Source organism: Tachypleus tridentatus, chromosome 4 (assembly GCF_004210375.1).
Source record: "Tachypleus tridentatus isolate NWPU-2018 chromosome 4, ASM421037v1, whole genome shotgun sequence".
Classification (NCBI taxonomy): domain Eukaryota; kingdom Metazoa; phylum Arthropoda; class Merostomata; order Xiphosura; family Limulidae; genus Tachypleus; species Tachypleus tridentatus.
This window is the reverse complement of record NC_134828.1, coordinates 53,852,287-53,873,832: the sequence shown is the minus strand read 5'-3', so window position 1 is coordinate 53,873,832 and position 21,546 is coordinate 53,852,287. Positions and strand designations below refer to the sequence as shown.

At 29.3% G+C, this 21,546-nt stretch overlaps 1 protein-coding gene across 20 annotated transcripts in view; it reads left to right on the top strand.

Moving 5' to 3' along the window:
- Positions 1 to 21,546, top strand: part of LOC143249158 (alpha-1,3-mannosyl-glycoprotein 2-beta-N-acetylglucosaminyltransferase-like) — a 101,684-nt gene that overhangs the window by 53,856 nt on the left and 26,282 nt on the right. For all 20 annotated transcript variants that reach the window (XR_013027608.1, XM_076498585.1, XM_076498591.1 and 17 more), the window contains 6 exons: positions 1,490 to 1,637; positions 2,297 to 2,405; positions 4,349 to 4,487; positions 9,407 to 9,541; positions 12,725 to 12,815; positions 18,541 to 18,645. Coding sequence is in view for 19 of the 20 variants with exons in the window: in XM_076498585.1 (XP_076354700.1) it covers positions 1,490 to 1,637; positions 2,297 to 2,405; positions 4,349 to 4,487; positions 9,407 to 9,541; positions 12,725 to 12,815; positions 18,541 to 18,645 (727 nt within the window). In the remaining variant the exon portion in view is untranslated. The remainder of the gene's footprint in view (positions 1 to 1,489; positions 1,638 to 2,296; positions 2,406 to 4,348; positions 4,488 to 9,406; positions 9,542 to 12,724; positions 12,816 to 18,540; positions 18,646 to 21,546) is intronic.

The following is a 21,546-nucleotide window of genomic DNA, read 5'->3' as shown; positions in this document are numbered from 1 at the left end:
GTACTCTATATAATTTACCATCAGGTAGCCAACTCCTATATTAGGTGTGAAGAAATAAAATAACATATTAAATTTTATTACACACATTCACTAACTTTCAGTCAGGTGCAAAAAAATGTCACAAAACATTTTGTAAATGTAAAATGATGTATGGATGGCAGAGCCCAAAGGATAGGGGATAATACAGCCATACATTTTTCATCTGTTCTTTCCTTATTGTAGGTTCCTAAACAGTAAGTCCCAAGAAATCACAATTATGACCAGTGATGATTAATAATCTGTTGTATGGTATAATATTAATATCTGAGGCCATTCTACAAGTGCAGTGAAGAAATGATGAAACTGATGTGATGTTATCACTGCATTATACAAGTAAACATGATGGTAATGCTAAAATGTGCATAAACAAGACAAGGATAAATACACAAAAATCATACAGAAGTCAGTGCATAGTAATCAAATCTTTCTAAGAACTTTTGTTTTCAACTAAATGTTGAATTTCTGTCAGTTGCATGAATTCAGGTTTGAATAAAAGTATTTAAACTGAATAGTGCTGTACAGTTTTACAGTGGCTAATAACCATAAGTTTGTAAGATTATCTCAGAATGGCTGGTGTGGGTATTAACACTTTTATTGATAAGCAGAGAACAACATTTCAACCTTCCTAGGTCATCTTCAGGATAACAGAGAGAGTTTGCGAGATACATTTTTATTTCTAGTGGGTTTTTCGTCATAAAGAATAACCTATTACGTACTGGTTACTTATATTTTTTATTTTTATTCACTCCTACCTTATTTTTGTAGTTATTGGCATTACTATTCCTACATAATTAATTTCTGCAAATTTTTTAAAAACTTGCATGTGTGTTTATTCCTTGGCAAACATTAATTATAAACAATAGGTTATACATTTACATGTTTCTTGACTACCTGCATTATTTGCATTGAAATGAACTTGTATGTTCTTTTACCACTTACTATATTCTGCAGAATGGAAATGCACTACCAGTTAGTATGCATAATAAAATAACAGTTTATTTTTCTTCTGTCTTTCTTATCACCATAAAGTATACATGAAAATGTTTACTGATTGTTTGATGATCATTAGTATTGTTTACAATTTTTTTTATTTTATCTTGAATTATACAGTAATAGGACATTTTGGCCATATTTCATTATTCATAATTAGGATAAAGTAAAATACTCCCTGCCTTGGGTAGAATGACACTGGACTAAAAAAAGCTCTGTTGTTATTTTCTCCATATTTCTATCATACCTGATCAGATTTGCATGATTCTTAACTCGTAAATAGTGAAGTAATTTGCACACAAGTTTTTGTATGTGTATTTAGAAACACAAATATTTTTTTCTGTATGAAATGTAATACAGTATTTTTCTCTGTAATATGTGATAACACTTTTAAAACCAGTTCTTTTTTTTTTTTAAACTAATATTTAAATTGAGGCTTCTGGCAACATCTTTTCTATAGAAAATATTGCTCAAGAAAAAGATTTCAAGTTTGAAGAAATAATCAAGGAAGGCAACAGTACATCAATTAAACCAAGCCCAATAATTGGTGTATTAGTTTTTTCATGCAACCGAATAACGATTAAAAGAAATCTAGACCAGCTGTTAAAGTAAGTTTTATTTGCATTGAACTGTATTCTGCAACCAAATTCAATAATTTATAATTAAGTCACAAAATATTTTTAGCTATGGAAGAACCATAAGTAAACAGGTTTAGTTTACGATTAGAATAATATCTTTTAATAATGTAATAATTTGCAAAAGATTTTCAGGGTTTTTTAATGATAGAGAAAAACTAGTAATTTCATAAAGAATCAAAGTTGTAGCCTTCATATAGAAATGCCTTAGAAGACTATTTAAGTTCAGTTGATGTACAGCATTAGAGACAGAATGTTATTTAAAGTGCAAATAAAATGAATTGTTACTTGACTGTCAGTGATGATACTATAATTTGAGTGGGTGAGTAAAAACGTTTACTACATCCAAGAAAATTGGGGTGTCAGATGGTATTGATTTATCTGATTATGCTTTCTATCTCACACACATTACTGGAGGCCCCATTTTAATTTATCCATCAAACTTATAAAATGTATAGAAATGAAGAATCATTGTTATCCTTATAGAAACCTAAGTACATTATTTTCCTGTAAAAATTTCCCTTTTATGTATTATGGGTCCTCCAAATAAAAACTTAAATAAAATAGTGAAAAAACAGTCCATATTAAGCTTTATTTTCAACTAACTTGTTTTTTTTTTCTGTTTTGAAAAGGTACAGGCCTTCAAAAGAACAGTTTCCAATTGTAGTTAGTCAGGATTGTGGTCATGAACCCACTACAAAAGTTATACAGTCTTATGGGGATCAACTTACTCTTATACAGGTAAGAAAAGTAACTTTTTTTACTGATTATATTAAAAAATAATTAAATTAAAATCAACTTACAGTGAGTTTTTTTTTGTACTTGAATTGCAGGTTAGCATTTTTATTGTTTGTGATGGTGGAACAAAGATAAAACATCATGCATTACAGCATTGTGGTGGGATACTTTATGATGACTTACACTTTTAATTAATATATTTTTAGAATTGTTATGGTAAAATTAGGGACTATTTTTCTCACTTGGAAAATTCAATTTTGTGCTATGAGTCCAACATGGAAAGAGTTGAATATTTATTTAATATTCTAAAAGTAAATTTATACAGTATATTTAAAAATTGCATGGAATGAGGCTGTGATACCAAAAACAAACAGCAGAAAGAGTGAAACAAAACTGACAGATACTTTTATTGATAGAAATGGCAAATTAATAACTGTAAAATAGTACAAATTTGGTATAAGTTACTTAACAAATAAATTTTGTTGATGCACTTTTGTATACCACTTGTTACAGTAGTTCTTGATAGAGCGTCTAACCAGAAAGTTCTAATTTATTAAATACCATACCAGTGTTTGTGATTCTGTTGTGTACTTATAGAAAGATGAATGCTTTTATATCATGAGTTTTATATAAGGTCTAAAGTTTCCATTTTCCAGTACCTAAAAACAGATTGAAAAATGTATATATTATCAGAAAGCGTGGAAAAGTTGGGGAAAAAGAAACTAATACAAAAATGTTTGTCAGTGTTTAGAAACATCCCATTATAACTACACTGCACTATTTATAGTGTCAACTGAATGTGGTAATGCTTTCTGTGCAAGCATAATCAGAAACTTCCAAACACAACAGAGAATGAATTACACATCTATAAGGTCCTTCCAGTTTTTTTGAAGCCAAATATTAATATTGAGTGCACTAATATTCAACATTGTCATTTCAAGTTATACACATAAGTATAAGCCATGCATTGTATTACAGACATTTTTTTATTCATTGTACTAAACATCAGTTTGTTAGTTATGATCAAAAAATTAATGCTTTAATACTGGAACTGCTAGAAAATATTTTGCAGCTAAAAATTTTGAACACCCCAAATATGAGATTTGTAATCATCACAAGCAGTCTAATTGGTTCATCTCTTTTGCATATTATATCAAATGCAAACTTCTTTATCACTTATTTTGAACTGTTTCTATTAAAATTGTTCCACTCATAAAAGACATTAACTATAAAAAAAGAAAAAAATGTTAGATGTTAGGAGGTAAGTGTGGTTCTGCCATTTCATGCTGTCTCTAACAATGTTTAAAATAGACATATTTGGACTAATATTACATGAAAATACCAATTTTGCATGATTTAATGTTATCTTTTCATTGTGTTGACATAATATGAAGTAATACTTATTATTTATAGATTAGACATTTTTGAATTGGTCCTTATAATCCATCTATTGACATGTTAAAAAGTATGTAATGGTAACAAAATTCTCAATGTTGGATAAGAATTATACTTGGTTAGTGGTATGTGATTAAAACTTAGATTTTGTATTACACTTTCATATTAATAAATAAATACACAAGTTATCTTTTTCTTAAGAAAATAAGAGATTCCATTTAGCTAAAGAATAAAATGTATAGCTCTAACAAGTAATAGTTGCTGAATAAAAATAATGTTGTGCAAGAGAAATTTCATGACAACTGTAAAGTTATTCATGTATGTAATATTACAGTAAGTTTTAGTTGTTTTCTTCTCAGTTACTGAAATATATACATTTGCACTAATATCTGGAATTCCTAATAAATAAATCAACTAGTAGGCATGTTTTATGTATCGCATGGTGAAAGATACATTGTAATTTAGTAAAATTTTCATATGTTTGGCTTTAAAGTACTGGTTATGAGTTTCTGTTACTTTAGTAATTTGAAGGTTAGTTGTTTATTTTTCAGCAACCAGATCAGAGTGACATTTCATTGGTTGGAAAAGAAAAAAAGTTTAAAGGATATTACAAGATAGCCAGACATTATGGCTGGGCTCTTAATAAAACATTTCATGGTTTTAATTATGATACAGTGATAATAGTTGAAGGTGAGTATTATAAAAATATGATCTTCATAATCAACAAGGCAATAACCTTACACCACTGGTTTGTTTAGCTAGCTCTTTTGTAAGTAAATAAATATATTTTTCAGTCATTTTTATGTTTTTATAATTTTTATCACCCAGTTTTGTCTTTTATGAGCTATTGTAAGCAAAATGTTTTATTTTTCTTTATTAAACACTAATTTTAACACAAATGTAAGGTTTCAGTATATAAATATTTAAAGATGAATTCTGTTTTGATCAAATAGGCTTAAAAGCAAATTTCAACTATTTTATATATATTAAGATTAGCATATATAAGCATATGATAACCATGCTTATCCTGGCAAAACAAAAGAGGTTGTTTAGAGAATATACAAATTGTTAATGATAGCTTTTAAGAAACATTCATGCCTAAGGTTGTCATTCAATTCACCCATCTTGCAGGAACAACATGTATAGTGACAGTTTTCAAGTGTCTTGAAAAATATTATTGATAATACTCATGAACTACCTGCGTGCTTGGCTGAGCTTGTTGGTTTGATCCATTCCTTATGGGTGTATCAGTTTTAAATAACAATGAATTATTTAACCCTCTTGTTGTGGTTAGGTTAGACTGCACATGTTATGACTTTTTATGAAGTTGCATTCAAAATTTAATTAAACTACATTATTATAATTGTATGTACAAATACATTTGGTTTGAAAACATAGTCAGTGAACCGAGTTTCAATACTAAAGTTTCAATTTTATAAGGAAATGTTTTAAAAATTCTTTATCTCATGGTATGAAAATTGTGATATTTGTTTCTCTTCGGTCTTCTCACTTCTCTAACTTATTCATCACTTCTATGATAAGTGTGAAATTTAACCTAAGTTGCTCATTATAATGTAAATATTACTAAGATAAAGCATGATTTTTATAGCCTTCAATCTTATTTGTTTGAAGAGCTATAAACCAGAAAACTACTTCCACTTGCTTTACCCATTGTTTCGTGCTGTTTCTCCCAACTTGCCAGTAGTTCTCTCTGACATTTTATTCTGTTTTTGTTTATTCTCAATAGAAAGCCAAGTTTTTAATTTATTAAATGATATCTTATGTTGTTTTCAGTACAGTGTTATTTCATTTTCAGTTTGAAATTTTTCCTAGAGTCTTCAAAACAATAAGCTTAGAGTAAGATTTAAAGATTCCTAAAAGGATAAAACAATTTTGATGGTTATAGGACATTGTTATTATGTTTTATTGAGTGTAATTATTTAAGTTAACAAAAATTTAGTGTACTAGTAACTTTAGATAAAAAATGTAAGCTTAAATTTCATTGGCAACAAACAGCAGAATAAGAATTCACTAGTTAGTGATGTATTTCTTTATATATTATTATAAGAATAACTAAAATTAAAAAAAATAGATATTTATTACATTAGATAAGGTTAGATTAAGTAAGATAATGAAAAATAATAATAAAAATTATTCATGAGGTATGGTCATGAGAAGCTTGTATCTTGTGTAATTCAGTGTGATAATGTGGGCTATGTGTTCACCAACTGATTTACAATTTTTATGGCAGTTGTATTAGTTAAACATGGGAAAACTTTTGCTGTGGCTATCCTTTTCTGTGTATGTTGCTTTGCTTTTAGTGACATACATTCAAAATTTAATTGATGTGTATGAATCAACTTTTCATTGTAACATAGCTAATAATCCAACTTTTAATATAAGTTTTAAGTTTTTAATTTTATAAGGTAATATTGAAAAATAATTATCAGTTTTTCCCTAGTATGATAATTGTGACATTTGCTCTTTAGGTATCCCCTCTACTTTATTTACCAACCCTTCAAGAAGTATGAAGTTTAATGCAAGTTATTCATAATGATATCATTGCTCAGACAAAGCATTAATATTTATAGCTTTCAATCTTATGTAGTTACAGAGACATAAGCTAGAAAATCGGAACCATTATGCCATGCTCACTTGTCACATCCTCTTCATAAATTGCTAATAGTTCTTTCTGACATATAATATTTACTATTTATAACCAATAGAAAAACGAAGGTTTCAGTCTACCAAACTATATATTAACTTGTGTTGTTTTTTGCACAGGGAATTGTTTATTTTACTTCCAGTTCAAACTTTATTCCCAGGGGAAACAGATTGATCAGCTTATTTCAATTTTTAATGGCTTTTGTCACATGGTTCTCCCGCTGGAACAGTTGTAAGTCTCTGGAGTTATAATGTTAAAATCAGAGGTTTGATTCCCCGTACTGGATGCAGCAGATAGCCCAATGGCTTTGGCATAACAAAAACACAAACACACACGTATCGCATAGAAAGTCTGAAAATTGTGATAGTTATGGAACATTGTCTGCATTTTTGCATATTATTATTCTTTATTCTTTTGTGCATTATTTAATTAAATAGAAAATTATTTATTGTAGTAGTACCATTGGTATTAAAAAAGTGAAGTTAAATTTCATCAGTAGTCAACCGCAAAATAAAAAATAAACTAGGTGAGTACTTTACTTCTTGCTTTTCATGTGTGTTCTTTATTAATTATAAAAGTAGCTAAAATTAGAAATGTTTTAGTTTGGATTAGGTTAGATAAAAGATAATCAATTCACAAGGTGGAAGTACTAGACGTGGTTCTAAAGGGCAGTAAAACAATAAAATTTAAGCGTAAACAAATATAAACTGTTACGAATTTTAACTGTGTTGATAAAGACCAAAGGCCATCTCATCACATTTGTTGACTTACATTCAACATTTTATTTCACTGCTGTTATATACCTATCTTTGATAAGTTTAGTATAAAATTGAAGATTGTAAATCAACTAATGTGTAATATTAAGATTTTTCTTACTTTAAATGTAAATATTAAGCACACTTAAATATTAATTTTTGTATGCCATATGGTATTTGAATGCAGCATTGGCTCAAATTAGATGTTTATGATGTCTAAATACAAAGTCTTTAGTTTGTTACAAATTAAGAACTCAAAATAATTATAACAACAAATTGGAATATAAAATAAGAGCCTATTTTATATTTTTCATGCTGAGATATTACTCATGTACTGGATCAAACACAGTAACCCCACTCACCTGTTAGCATTTTTGGAAATGTTTCATTATATACACTTCTGTCTATGACAAGTGAATAACAAACCAAAAACTTTGAATATTCTCCAATTGGCTTTCTTACCCATTTTGAAACATTATGTTGTCAAGTTGTTCTTTCGTAACAAGATTTCAAGGGGGTAAGGTTGACTCTAGCCTGCTCGAAATTTCATATTTTTTGAGACCCTAAAACAGCGTAGTTGTAATCCTTAAAAAATGTAATGTAATTCTGTGATATTGACAGAGTAATTAATGATTCTTGTGTTTATTTCAAATGTATATATAAAACCTAAAAAAAATTTTGTTTCATATATTCCTTGTGCAAAATTTTAAAAGGCTTAGCAACTTATAGCAACCAGCAAATGGGCACAAAGGTTGTCATAACTAGAAGATATAATTGTTTGGTGTACTTGTTTATTTACTTTCCTATGTTTTAAGAGATGCGAGTTTAAGAATTTATTTGTAAATAATTATGTATATGCATATATAATGTATTATAACTGAAATGTGACTATTTTACAAAATACTGGTCAACTTTAACACACCCATGACAGATTACTTTGTAAAAGTTTGTTTTATTTTCTTGAATATGGCAACATGAGTGTGCATGCACTTAATCATTGCAACCTCTCTAATGCTAGCCAGGCACGGTCAGAAAAACCAGTATAGTAAATATACATAAATATATATTCTTACAAGATTTAAACTATTTAGACTAAACATTTGTGTTTTCATGTCAATATATGTAATTATAGAATAAAAAGCATTACTTATATTTATTTCCTAATTTTGTTGTGGTGGTTGCAATGTCAGTCTAAATGACCAACCATGTATAGAGTTAGGGTAGAGAAAATATAAAGGTTTACTGAGGGGTTAAAAAAATTTATTGAGGAGGTTATAATTATGATAGAAATAATATTTAGGATTTTTAATCATAACATGAAAACTGCTTTGCACTCAGTAATGAAACACATCTTATATTTTCACAAATAAATCTTTAGTACAAATATTCATTAAATAATTGATTTTTTTATGTTCAAAAGACTTGTAATGTTTACTAAAAGTCTAACAAATTTTGTGAATTTACACATACTGCATTAAAAGTTATAGTATAAATACTTAATAAATGGAAAAGTTTATATGAATTCAAATATTTTATACCAAGTTTGTTACAAAAGGGTTAAAGCTATTTGGAATAAACAAATGTAGTATCATATTACAAATTGATAAAGCTTTTAAGCTATTTAGGATAAACAATGGGAATAACCAGTTACAATTTAGTCAATCTTAGAATAAATTTAGCTCTTATCAGTACTTAAAAATGTATAGTCCAAGCTTTTGAATGTAGTTTTTCTGACTGCTGAAAACTATGTAATATATTGGTGCATGCAAAGGGCATTAAAATAAATTCTTATTTTCTTCAATCAATGTGTAGTTTTAATTAAAGAAAATTCTCTGAGTAATTTTTTGTTTTATCTTTATTGATGTATATATAAATACTTGTAGTTTATAGCTGCTTTAAGCTTAGAGTGAATTCCAAAAATTTGCTTTTGAAATAGTGCTTTTTTTGTATGGAAATATAAGGAGAATTTAAAATTCACTTATTGATTTCTGTGAATGAAAAATATGGAATAGCAAATAACAGTACTTTGGTATTTGCTTGTAGGTGTTGTTTGTAGATTAAAAAAATAAATGTAAAAATTGGACACAAAGTACACTTTATAAGTTAATTTGTTTTTTTTCAATAAGAAATATTAACTGAAAAGTTTGTTATAGTAAATCACCTTTGTTAATATCTTGTTTCCTCCCCAGATGACTTAGACATTTCTCCAGATTTTTTTGAGTACTTTCTAGCTCTTTACCCAATTCTTAAATCAGATCTAACCCTTTGGTGTATATCTGCCTGGAATGATAATGGCAAAAATGGAATGGTGGCTGAAAACTCTGGCAAGTATTTTAAAACCTTTTGGTTAATATTGTGTTATTAGATTTGATGGATATAACACTATGTAACAAAACTTTTACTTTTTCTTGTTCCTGGGTACAAAGTGTTATTTCCCAATTGCTTTTGTGACCTGCAAGCGTATAATGAAAACATGATGGGAGACAAAATTTGGGGGCTGATATGTGAAAGTAATTTACGTTACAGTTGCAAATCTTGAAAAACTACTCACTTTTTAACATTTTTGTGTAACTTTAGTATAAATACATGTAAATCTTCACTCATGTTTTATTCAGACCGTGTGTAAATGAAAATGTGCAAATTTGTCTGTTTTTACATAGAAAATAGGTTAATTTATAAATTTCATTATCCATGTCACAAAAGCAAAGTTTGAAGGGTATGAGTCATTTTCTGTACTTTTACAACATAAGCAATTAAGAAATAACACGTACTATCCAGGAACAAAATCTGTGTTACATAATGTTATCAGTTCCTATTCAAAGACTTGCTTGTAATGTCATTTGTTATGTCAGTTTGTCTCTCTACAAAAACTTGCTTATTTTCATTACTGATTGTTTTAATTTTGTATATTGGCTTATTTATGTTAAACATTGGTATATTTAGATAAATGTTTGTTTGTGTTACCTACTATTACAGTTTTCACATACAGTACGTATTTCTGGTCCACTGTGTTAAATATTGTGCATGTATATTATGCATTTGATTCTAAAGGATGTTCAAAAATTTGTATTATCAGGTGGAATATCTGATTTCATACATATGAGATGATTCTGTTTGTTACATTTCTATCTAGATATAGAGTGCATTACTTGAGAGATGCCAGGTTAGTGTTATCAATTATAATGTTTAACTCCAAACAAGTGAGGTGATTCTCTGTGTTATATCTTTTCACCTATTTTACACATCAGGGTAGAAACTTGTAGGTGTGTGTTGTCAGATGTAATGTTTTCACCATACAAGTGAGGTGATTCTTTCTATTATAGTCGTCTGTCCTTCACCAAACCACTGAAGAATAACATTTAACTGTTCATGACATTTCACATCAGTATAAAATATATCTATCAAAATTTATTGTATATGTTGGAGATATTTACACATTTTGGTAAAAATTTTTAGAACAATCTACCTTTACTATCCAGATTTGACAATTATATATAAATCTGAGTTGTGTGTATTGACACTGAGAAAACTGTAATGGTGAAATATTTGTTAAAATAAAAATATTTATACATGTCTGGAGTGTAAAGGTAATTTTTTCCAAAAAATTTTAGCAAAATGTATAAAATGTGGCCATCACAAATAACAAGGACAAAAGTTTATAAGTTGTTAAAGAGGAGTTTTCAATGCATTTTGTATTTGTATGTCATTTGACAGATTTGTCTTCCAATTGCACCCAGTAAATGCTTGATGGAAGTGAAGTATTGTGGGTGTATAGGCTGCTCCATTCAATTAATTACCCTCTCATCAAACTATAAGACCAATTTGACATTGTACAGGTGATTGCTATCATCCATTTGGCAAATATGAGATGTGATTTCTTCATATATAGTAGTGTTAAAGAACATAGGATGTGGTCCTAGAATATGAGCCATTACTTGTACCATTCTACAAAATGTAGAATTCTGTACTTCCACTGTTCATTTTTCCTACCTGCAATATACTTTTGCTACTATCACATGCTTTATGTTCCTGTATAAAAATGAAGTTGAATCTTGATATGGCTTCATTCCAAATAAATATTTACCTAGTTATCTAACTGCAGGAGTGATGTCACACAAAATGGACATTTTTTTATGTATAATTAGTTAATTGACCATATTTTAAGAAGTTGTTTTAGGTGAACCATTTTGTGCTTTGCTATGAGTAAAATGCACCCCATTGGGCAACTATCATAAAATAGACAAACTTTTTGAAGTCTTTTTTTTTCTTTTCTGTTTTTACATTGATGCAGCAAATCTTGATTCAGTCTTGGAACTGCTGCCTTCACAAATTTAGGAATCTCAAATTGATATATAATTGTTGCCAAGTTCAGAGTTTCCAAGCAATTGTTGCATTATTTGGAAGTTATTCCAAATGCTGCACACACTTATTACCAACCTGTGTCTAAATGTTTTGTATATAAGTGAAGCATTCTTATGTCTCCTTTATATTTATTCCACTGCTTATGAACAACTTGGAACACTTTATACTCTGTGATTTGCTTCTGGACTTGCAAGTGTGTGTTATCAATTTTAATTTCATACAAGTGTGATGCTCCACTGAATTACATTAGCATGTTATTTCTGTATATATTTCAGTGACTTCCAAAATTCTGTTAGCAATTGTAATGCCATATTATGTTATTCCAAATACTTCTTAATTAGTAGGATTGAAACCTATTCACTGAACATACTTGCACTTTCAGTTATGGGAGGATTACAATGTGATGTTTAGTTTCACTATTCTAAATGTCCAAATTGTTTGTATGTGTTAGAGTGTACTGTGTAAGCTTCCAAGTTGAATTGTTCAGTTACAAGCAAAAGTACTCATTTCCAGTGGCAGGAGAAGTTTACATTAATCTATCAATTTAATTTATTTCATGGAGCTTAAAAATTTGTTGTACTCTGTTTCTGTTTCTATATTGTAATAGTTGTGTTTATTTAATATTCATATGCCTACTATAATTCATTTGAAGAACATTTAGAGAGTAACATTTGTTAATACATTTTTGCATATACTTTGGTCTTTATGATAATTAGTATCTCCTGTCCTAAGGAAATGTAATAAATGTTTGTTTTTTTAATATTATAACAACTCTACACATTAAGTACAAGTGAGTGAAATTATTCTGGTTATGGAGTTTCAGTCCTTATGTGATTTTGATTCACAGAAAAATTGAAATAATTAGGCTTCAACTTCTAGTATCTTTATATTTGGCAGGAAATTGTATACAAGTTAGAGAATGTTGAATTTATTGTAAGTTTGTTCACCTACTGTAAAAATATAAAACAGTACAGGATTTCATTGTATACATCTACTGCAAAATAAAGAATATCATAGAGTGCATCTGATTAAAAAGATATAGGATGTTCTAGATTGATGTATTTATTTAATGAATTTTTTCCTTGTTTTATTTTGTAACATTTCTTAGATACCGAAATTTGAAATTATTCCTTTTTTATTTTCAGAAATGCTTCACAGATCTGACTTTTTTCCTGGACTTGGGTGGATGTTGACAAAGGATTTATGGTTAGAACTTCAAAACAAGTGGCCCAAAGCGTGAGTGAAAACAATTTAGCGTTCTTGAATTTTAATGTTATATCTGCACTTTTCGAAAAAATGCATAGTAATGAGTGAAAAGAGCTTAAAGTTTTATCTTGTGGGTTTGCAAAAATGCAAGTCAAAAATATTGTTTTGTTTTTACACATCCAATAATAATATTGTGGGTCTGTATTTACCAGCAAGTATCATATCTCTTTTCATATCTTCACTTACAGAACAAGTGTCTAAGTGACAAATCTCTACATTTACTGTGCATTACATTTAATGTAAGTATTAGGAAGAGATGAAAACATGTTTCTTTGTTCTTACATTAACTTATTAAACAAGTACTCATTGCACAATACCCTCCTGTTAAGCCAAAAGTGGGTGATCAGCATCAGAGAAAAATGAAAATTGTTTAATTGTAGCATATTGTAAATTGTGTGATTCCAGCTTCATTTGAAAAATTATTAGTCTCCTTCACCTGTAGTACAGTATCATTTTTCCCTTTACCGGTTATTTTGAACATATGGGGGATGAGACCATATATGAATGTAATGTGACCCCCATTCCCCATTACTTTCAAAGTAGTCAATACAGCTGAAGACAAGATTATGCTGAGAGTAAAGAAGACTTCTAATTCTTCAAAAGAAGCTGAAATTAAGGAATCAGCAAAGAACCTCTGAACATTGTCACAATTTAGATAGTTAAATTTTCATGTTTTACAGCATAATCTTGTTTATATATGTAACTGTTTATGCATTAAGTTATTATCAAACAAGTGTCTAAAGTGATAAATCTCCATTGTTCATTATGCTCCAAGTATTTAAGTAGGAAAAGATGGAGACAGTAGAATTGTATGTGAATGTATCAGACAAATGCCTAACATGACAGTTCTCTTGCTTGTGTATGCAGTAGAATGAAGGTTAAAGTAAGTGCATTATGTTTGCCAGAATCAAAGGAGCTATGATTTATTTGAAGATTAGGATACTTGTGTATTTTTTGCATTCATTATGATTGTAATTTCTAAAATTTCTAAAAAAATGTTTCTTACATGCTGTCAAATATTAAAAAAGTGACAGACTGTCTCCATGAAAGATTTTATTAACATCAATTCTTCGCTTTAAAAAATTCTAAATGATTATCAGCTTAAGCTTCAAAGTCACAAATTTTAAACTAATAGAAATTAAAATTTCAACAAATAAGAAAAGCATATTGAAATTAAAAAAATCTTTCATATGTCCCAGTCTGTCATCTACTGCATGATTTGTGGTCTTTGGAATATTTTATATATTAGTAAAAGGTTACAAGATGAGTGAAACATTTCATGAACAAAGAAGGTATATTATTAATGGCAATATCAATGACCCAGTCTTCTAACATTTTTGCAGTAACAAACATAGTATTTCACATCTCAAAATAGGTGTCTTTTAAAGCCCATTTCACCTGAATATTTTTCATGTACCATAAGGAACACCACCTTATTTATATCTCAGTAAACACCTCCTCATAAAGTTTAAATGAAAAACCTTCTTTTGTTTAATGTATTCTTCTTATATGTTTTCTTATGGTATTTATTAAGACTTAAATAATTATATCCGTAATCTATTTCCTGATATCTCTTCTCCCTATTTTTAATTATTTGTTTAATTCCTGTAAAAAAAATAAATATTGCCGTATTTTATTTTCCTGAGAACAATTTATTTTTGAGTAGCAAGTTAAGAGATGGAACAGTCAGTTGCAATACGCATCTTCCTTGAAATATAAAGACTTCAATTCAGTGATGAAACAAACCAAATATAATTAGCTGTGTTTTAAATTACCTTGTTCACTTGTATTTATTTTATCAGTTTATTAGTGAAAGTACCTGTCTATGCATGGATTATTAGGTTGTTATATTTTAGCAAGTGCATAAAATAAATATCAATCCAATTTTAAACATAAATTGTTTCTGAATTAAGGTATTTTCTGTTATGTCACCATTGTTTTTAACAAATAAATTCCTTTAATCAATGATTAAAGATAATCAGTAAATGAAATACATGGATTTAATTGCAAATATTCATTTAGAAATTCAAGATGTTACTTTTGTGTTGTTTAAATTGTACCTTGTTTTTAATATTTCAATGTCTTAACTTACGCTAATGCAATCTTTCATTTCTCTGAAAATTTTTAATGCTTATTTTTTATATATATATAAAATTATAGTGTTATCTAACAAATACTGAGTGCTGAAGAGTACTATAGCTTATTATAAAAACTCAAAACAATAATCATTTGAAAATTATTAACTTCCCACTTACTGTGATGCTGAATTTCACTTAAATTTAGGCCTCACAAAATTATTAAAATCATCCACCCATGGAGCTGGATTTTTTTATTTCAATATTTTTAAAGAAACATATCTGTAATGAATCTCAATCCTTATGATATAAATTCACAGAAGACCAAATGCAATAGATTTAATGGCAGTCTTCTTTGCAGAAAGCTTTTGGATTGGGCCAAAATTAGCCAGTATTGTCTTTACTTTAAGTGTCAAGACCATGTCGGAAATAGTCATTGTCGCATTCAAACTTCTATATGATTCAGACCATTGACTGATACTTTACTATAAAAGTAATTGCTGGCATATGCAATGAGCAAGTGCATTCAATTTGGTGGTACAGATAATGATTTTACAAATGGAACAAATGCATCAATGACAACAACCTTATGTTGCTTGCTTTTATAAATACAAGATTGTAAATTTACAAAAGAAATTTGAAATTATCTTTTATGCTGGTATCAGTGAAAATTCAGTTCTTAGTGCTTTATCTGTACAGCAATCAAAACCATTTATGATATTAATGATATTAATTTCCAGATTTTGTGTACTGGCCATAATTTTAGTACAGTTGTATTATAATAACTCAGTGTGAAAGCTGTTTATAATGTATTGAAAGAACTTCAATGAAAATTTATGCCACTTTAAAGTTAAGCTTGTGTGATTGTTTTGTGTTTCATATTCTTGAAATAATGAAAGTAAGGTAAGAATTTATATATTTTAAAGAAATATTAGCATCCATTATAAACGTTTTCTATCATGTTTCCCTCTATCAAACCCTAATTAATGTAACCATTGAATAAACGTTAATATGTTCCTTTATTAACCAGTTTATTAAGTAAAATAGGTAACTAATAAGTATATACAACATATTTCAAACTATCTTTGGCTGTGCAATCAGTTATGTATGTAATTAGAGATATCTGTACTTCTGTTAAAAACTCTGTGGTTTAGTGTACAGTTATCTCACTGTGACTGAATTTGTTATATGCTCTGAATCTGCATTATATTAAGTTTGTTCCAACATTGACCACAATCTTGCAGCTCTTGTTTTATTGCATGATAATACTCAAATATACAAAAGGCATGAATATTATGCTTAGGCTAAAAAAAGACAATTCACATTTTAGTGACTGAATATTATAGAGTTGAAAAGAATCTTGTATGTGAGAACTTACAATGCCTGTACTATATTCGTATTTGGTCAATGAGAAAACATAAGCACAAATTTTTTTTACTGAAATGTTTGAATTGCATAACTACATTGCTCTTTCAAAGTAGAATGTTGTAAATTTAAAAAAATGTTGGGTTCATTTTATATAAAGTTACTTATATGTAACTTTGTTATTAGGCTTATAAACCTAAAATACTTATCCAGTTGAGAATATTCTTATTTTCTATGAAAATGTGACTTGTGTAACATCAGTGTGTACTTATCTTTCTCAGTTTGAAGTATATTGTGGAGATTCTAAAAATAGTCTCATTTGAAAGTTTCACAATTGCAAGCTCAGACAGAAACAAAATTTTGGAACTTTTAAGGGGGTAAATACTTTTGTAAAAATGCTGTGGGTAACAAACCATGACATCTCATTTGAAGGAATACCTGAAGTTGTGTTTTTTATAATTTGAAAACTGTCTTGAAAGGTATAGGTTCTGAACTAAAAGAAATATTCCCTGGTTCAAATTGAAACATCAAAATAGCTAAGAACATTAAATTTAAAATGTGCAGATATGCTTCTAAACTTCAAGGAAGCAGAAGTAAAGAATGTTAAATTTTCTTGTTAAAGAAAATATATGTGAAACCCAGTGGCAGCACCAGGATATTTTTGTTGGGGGAGGCTGAGGTAAACTGTGAAGGGGTTCCCAAAATGCCATCAATGTGAAGTATAGATGGTAAATTATAATAATGTAAATACCAAGGTACATTTCAGAAAGGTGTGCTATTTTGAACTGTGTTTTCAATGCAGTTTTCATTGGAAACTCATACTCTATATAATCTATTTATGAAAATATGCGTATATGTAAAAGAAGAAGCTCACCTAAATTCCACCCAAGGTAATACATAATAATAAAGAAAATCAAGATTAGCTTAGATTGAACATTTAATATACCATTAAGAGTAAAGCTACAAATCAAAAGAAATATAACATAAAGACATAGTTTACATAGCAGAAACAAATTATCTCATGTGTAGTTAATACACTCTGAGGAGAAGTAAGGTCACTATCAGGCTAACTATCTTTCATCATGTTGTGTTTATAGTCAATATTACGTCAAAACAATGCACCTGTTCTGGTGATTGGCAGCAAAGGTGTCTATAACAGTATCAATATCTCACAGAGGACACAGCACCAGCTAAATGCTTCATAGTTTAGACCTATACACATTACACTTATACATGCATGCTATGTTTTACTTTTCAATAAAAGATAAATGAAATTAATGGTTTATCAAGTAAAATTTCTAATGATCTGTTGTAACTTGAAATAAGCGTGGTTGTCTAATCTTTGTCAAAGCTTAGGATAGAATGGCATTACACAGGGAGTGGCAATACAGCGCATGAGTTTCAGTGCATTCAGTAAGTTGCTATGGGACGCATGACACATACTTCTGTCTTAATGAAGATGTTGAGTTCTACAGATCTGTTAATTATTAAGCAACAATGATGATTGTGTTTTCCATGTTTGTATTAACAATATAATTAAAATTTGTTTGCCTTGTGTGGGTTCATAGCTAAAATTGTAAAATTTAATACAAATGAGCTGAGTTTCTGAATTTTGCAGTTCATTAGTCCATGATTTTTTACAATGCAAAATACATTTCTTTTAAACTTGTCATGTTTGTTGGTGATGTAACATTTGTGATAGACAAACCAAATTTTATAATTCTTGTGATAATAGATGAGTGGATTTTAAACTATTGAGTAATGACTGATCATAAGTACGGAAATTTCTTCCCTAGAAATTAATTAAATATCACTGGCACAGTATAAGTATTAGTTTTATAAGATATTTCATGGAATATATAGATAAAGAAGAATGAATTGGATATGGTAGGTTAAGAAGGGAGAAATGTTATGAAATTAAACATTATAAATCATCAAATGTTTGTAACCTGAAGTTTCATTTTTTAAAATATTGATATGTTAATGTTGTTTCATTTGAAAATTTATTTAAATAAGATCATCAAGTGAAAAAGCCATTTTTTGTAATTATGTTTTGTTAATTTTTGTTTTTTGCACCAGATATAAATACAATTTGATGGCTGAAATGGATATAATGCTAGAGTTAATTTTTTATCTTTAGTACTTGTGAGGTAGAATATTAATTTAAAAATAGTACATTGGATTCTTTTTGGTGTTTATTATACACATAAAAAGCTTTTGAGAAAAGAAAATCATGTAAAACTTTTATGTGATAGATTTTGGGATGATTGGATTCGTCAACCTGCTCAAAGGAAGGATCGTGCTTGTATCCGCCCAGAAATTTCACGCACAAAAACATTTGGAAAGGTTGGAGTGAGCAAGTAAGTATTACTAGAATTGCCATATTTAATTTCAAGCAATATTCAAGTTCCAATATAATTTGAACATTACTATGTACTTTTCACATATTAAGTAAACTTAAAGTGGATAGAGCAATTATTAATTATTTTTTATTTCTTATGATATGGCAGATATTTGTTATATTACATATCTATTTTCATTATTTTTGTTGTTTGTTGATTACATTTGGAGTGAACAATTTATGATATATTCAATTATATATTTTCCTAGCAGTGAAGCAGTTGTAATTTGGAATGTTATGTTTCTGTTAAAAATTAACTTTTCTAAATAAACCATTTTTGTAACTAAATTTTCATAAATAAAACTAATAATAGAGGTTGTTTTGACTAAAAAAGGTGGTTGAAATGTGTGAGTATATTGTATTATTACTAACTTTTGATATTTAATTGACAGTTTTTATTTTGAAAAGTTGAAAACATTTGCCTTCAAAAGACATAATAGTTCTTATCTTTTAAGAAGAACTTCACGAATGAAAAACTGCATTAACCCTTAAACGGCAGCCATCATCAGTTAATGCTGATACCTACAACATTCCTGCTGTTTAAGGGTTAACTAAAGAACAACACATTCCTTCAATTTCAGCTCATTTTTAGAAGGTTACAGTCTATAAATTTTGTGAAAATAACTATTAACTAAACAGGGCTCAAAACTAATGACTGCCTTACATCCTGGGGCATGTAAATGTTACCTGCTGGCAACAATCCTTGCTATATCTATTTCCTGAGAGGGGAAGTGATATTTTATGTATAAATGATTGTTTTATTGGTTATTTTTAATGTATTTTTGCCAAAAATGAGTTATAACTGCCTGTAATGAAACTAAAAGTCAGACAAACAAACCACAAGTTCTTTCATTAGATATTCTCTCTCTGTTGCACTGGCAACACCTGTTGTAACATATAGATTACAAGGTCCATGTGTAAACTAAATTGAACATCCTTGTTCGGTAGCTTCTGTGTGTCAGTGACATCACCTTCAGATCATGGGGTTTCAGGGCCAGCGATTTTTGTGAACATACATCCTCCCTCCGATATTTGGTTGCCTCCATGTAATTTACATAGCCTAATAAGTCCATGCATCCAACAAATGGAACAATCGTTTTTCTCTGTAGTTAATGTGTGGTTTTACCAAAGAATATGCCTTTGTCGAGATATTTCAAAAAGCGAAAGAAATCTGATGATGAGAGTTTAGAACTGAATACAGAAAATAATATTAGTAAAGACAATAGTTATACAAAGCAAAAGGAACTCTGTAGCAAAGATGACAGTACTGAGAAGGATAAAAAAGTCGAGGGAAACGCAGGCACCATCACGAGTGTCAGTGGTTTTAGTGGGGTCATTCCTCCCACCTCAGCAGCAAGATCAAGCAGTCATGAGGGTAACCCAATGTCTTTGGCAGAATGCAATAAAAAGTATGACTTGGAGAAGCAATTTCAGAGTTATCTGCTGAAATGGAAAAATAATTCCCTTGGTTAAAGTTTGATCAAGAAACTAATGAAATGTTTTGCAAGGCATGCAAAAGCCACAAAAATGTTTGCTAGTGAGATAGTGTATTTGTAAAAGGTACCAGTAATTTTCGTCTGCAATTGATCAAAGCCCACGATATAAGTGGGAAGGTATACAATGTGTGTTCAAACTGCCAATGCTGAAGCTTACTTACAGGTTCAGTCGATGGATTTATAAATGAGAAATTTTCATTTTCATCAGCTTAAGAAACTGGAAAAACTTTTCACTACTGCCTATTACTTAGTAGTAACAGAACAGCCTTTTTCTTGTTTTGGGCCTTTATGTGAGTTACAGAAAATAAATGGAGTGCAGCTAGGAGATGTGTACATAAATGACAAATCACTGAAGAACTTTACCACATGTATTAATGACATCATGATGCAAGATCTGTGTGCAGACCTCAACAATGCTGTAGTGTTTTCCTTCATGTCAGATGGATCTACAGACACTGGAGTAATTGAAGAAGAAATTGTATTTGTTAAATTTGTTAAGACAGGAAATGTTACAAAATTTTTGGACTTGCAAACCCCACCCAATGGTACCACCACATGATTAAAAAACAGCAATTGAAAAAGCATTTAAAACAGTTGGTGTGGAGAACTGGAAAAGAAAGGCAACCAATATAGGTACTGATGGTGCTTCTGTCAATACTGGAGCAGAAACAGAAAATGGACTAATCGCACTTCTTACTAAAGATGGAATGCCATGGTGAGATGTGGCCCACCTATTTGAAAGGGGACTGTTGGATGCTATGAAGAAAGAAAAGTTTTTATCAGACATAAAATACCTTCTGTTATGACTTTACAAACAGTATCATTTGAGTGCCAAATCAAGCAGGGAATTAAAAAGTTTCAGCAATGCTCCAGAAGAAAAAAACATTGAAACCTGTGAACATACTAGAGACAAGATGGGCTCCTTGTCTCTGTAAAGTGCTTGAAGTTCTGCTGTAAAGAAATTTCACATCCACGTATATGCCTTTAGACCATACAGCTTAGTCAAAAGATGCTAGTGCTACAATGGTTGGGAGAGCTAGAAAAAATCAACAGGATGTGAAAAAATACAATAATTTACTGTATATGCATTTCATGCTTGATATCTTACATGAATCATCACTATTGAGCTTAAGCTTTCAATGTGACCAGGCTACTCCAACTGGCTTATTTAATGCACTGAATACCTTTGTGCTTGCTATAGAGGTCTTCAAGCATATGAATGGAGAAAATCTAAGATGCTTTATCCAAGATGTTGGTGAAGGGAATCAGTTGCAAGAGATTGAGCTTACCAAACATGAGCATGATTTTCAACATTTTGAAAATGTAAAAGAATGCATATTGCAGATAGCCATAGATCATACACT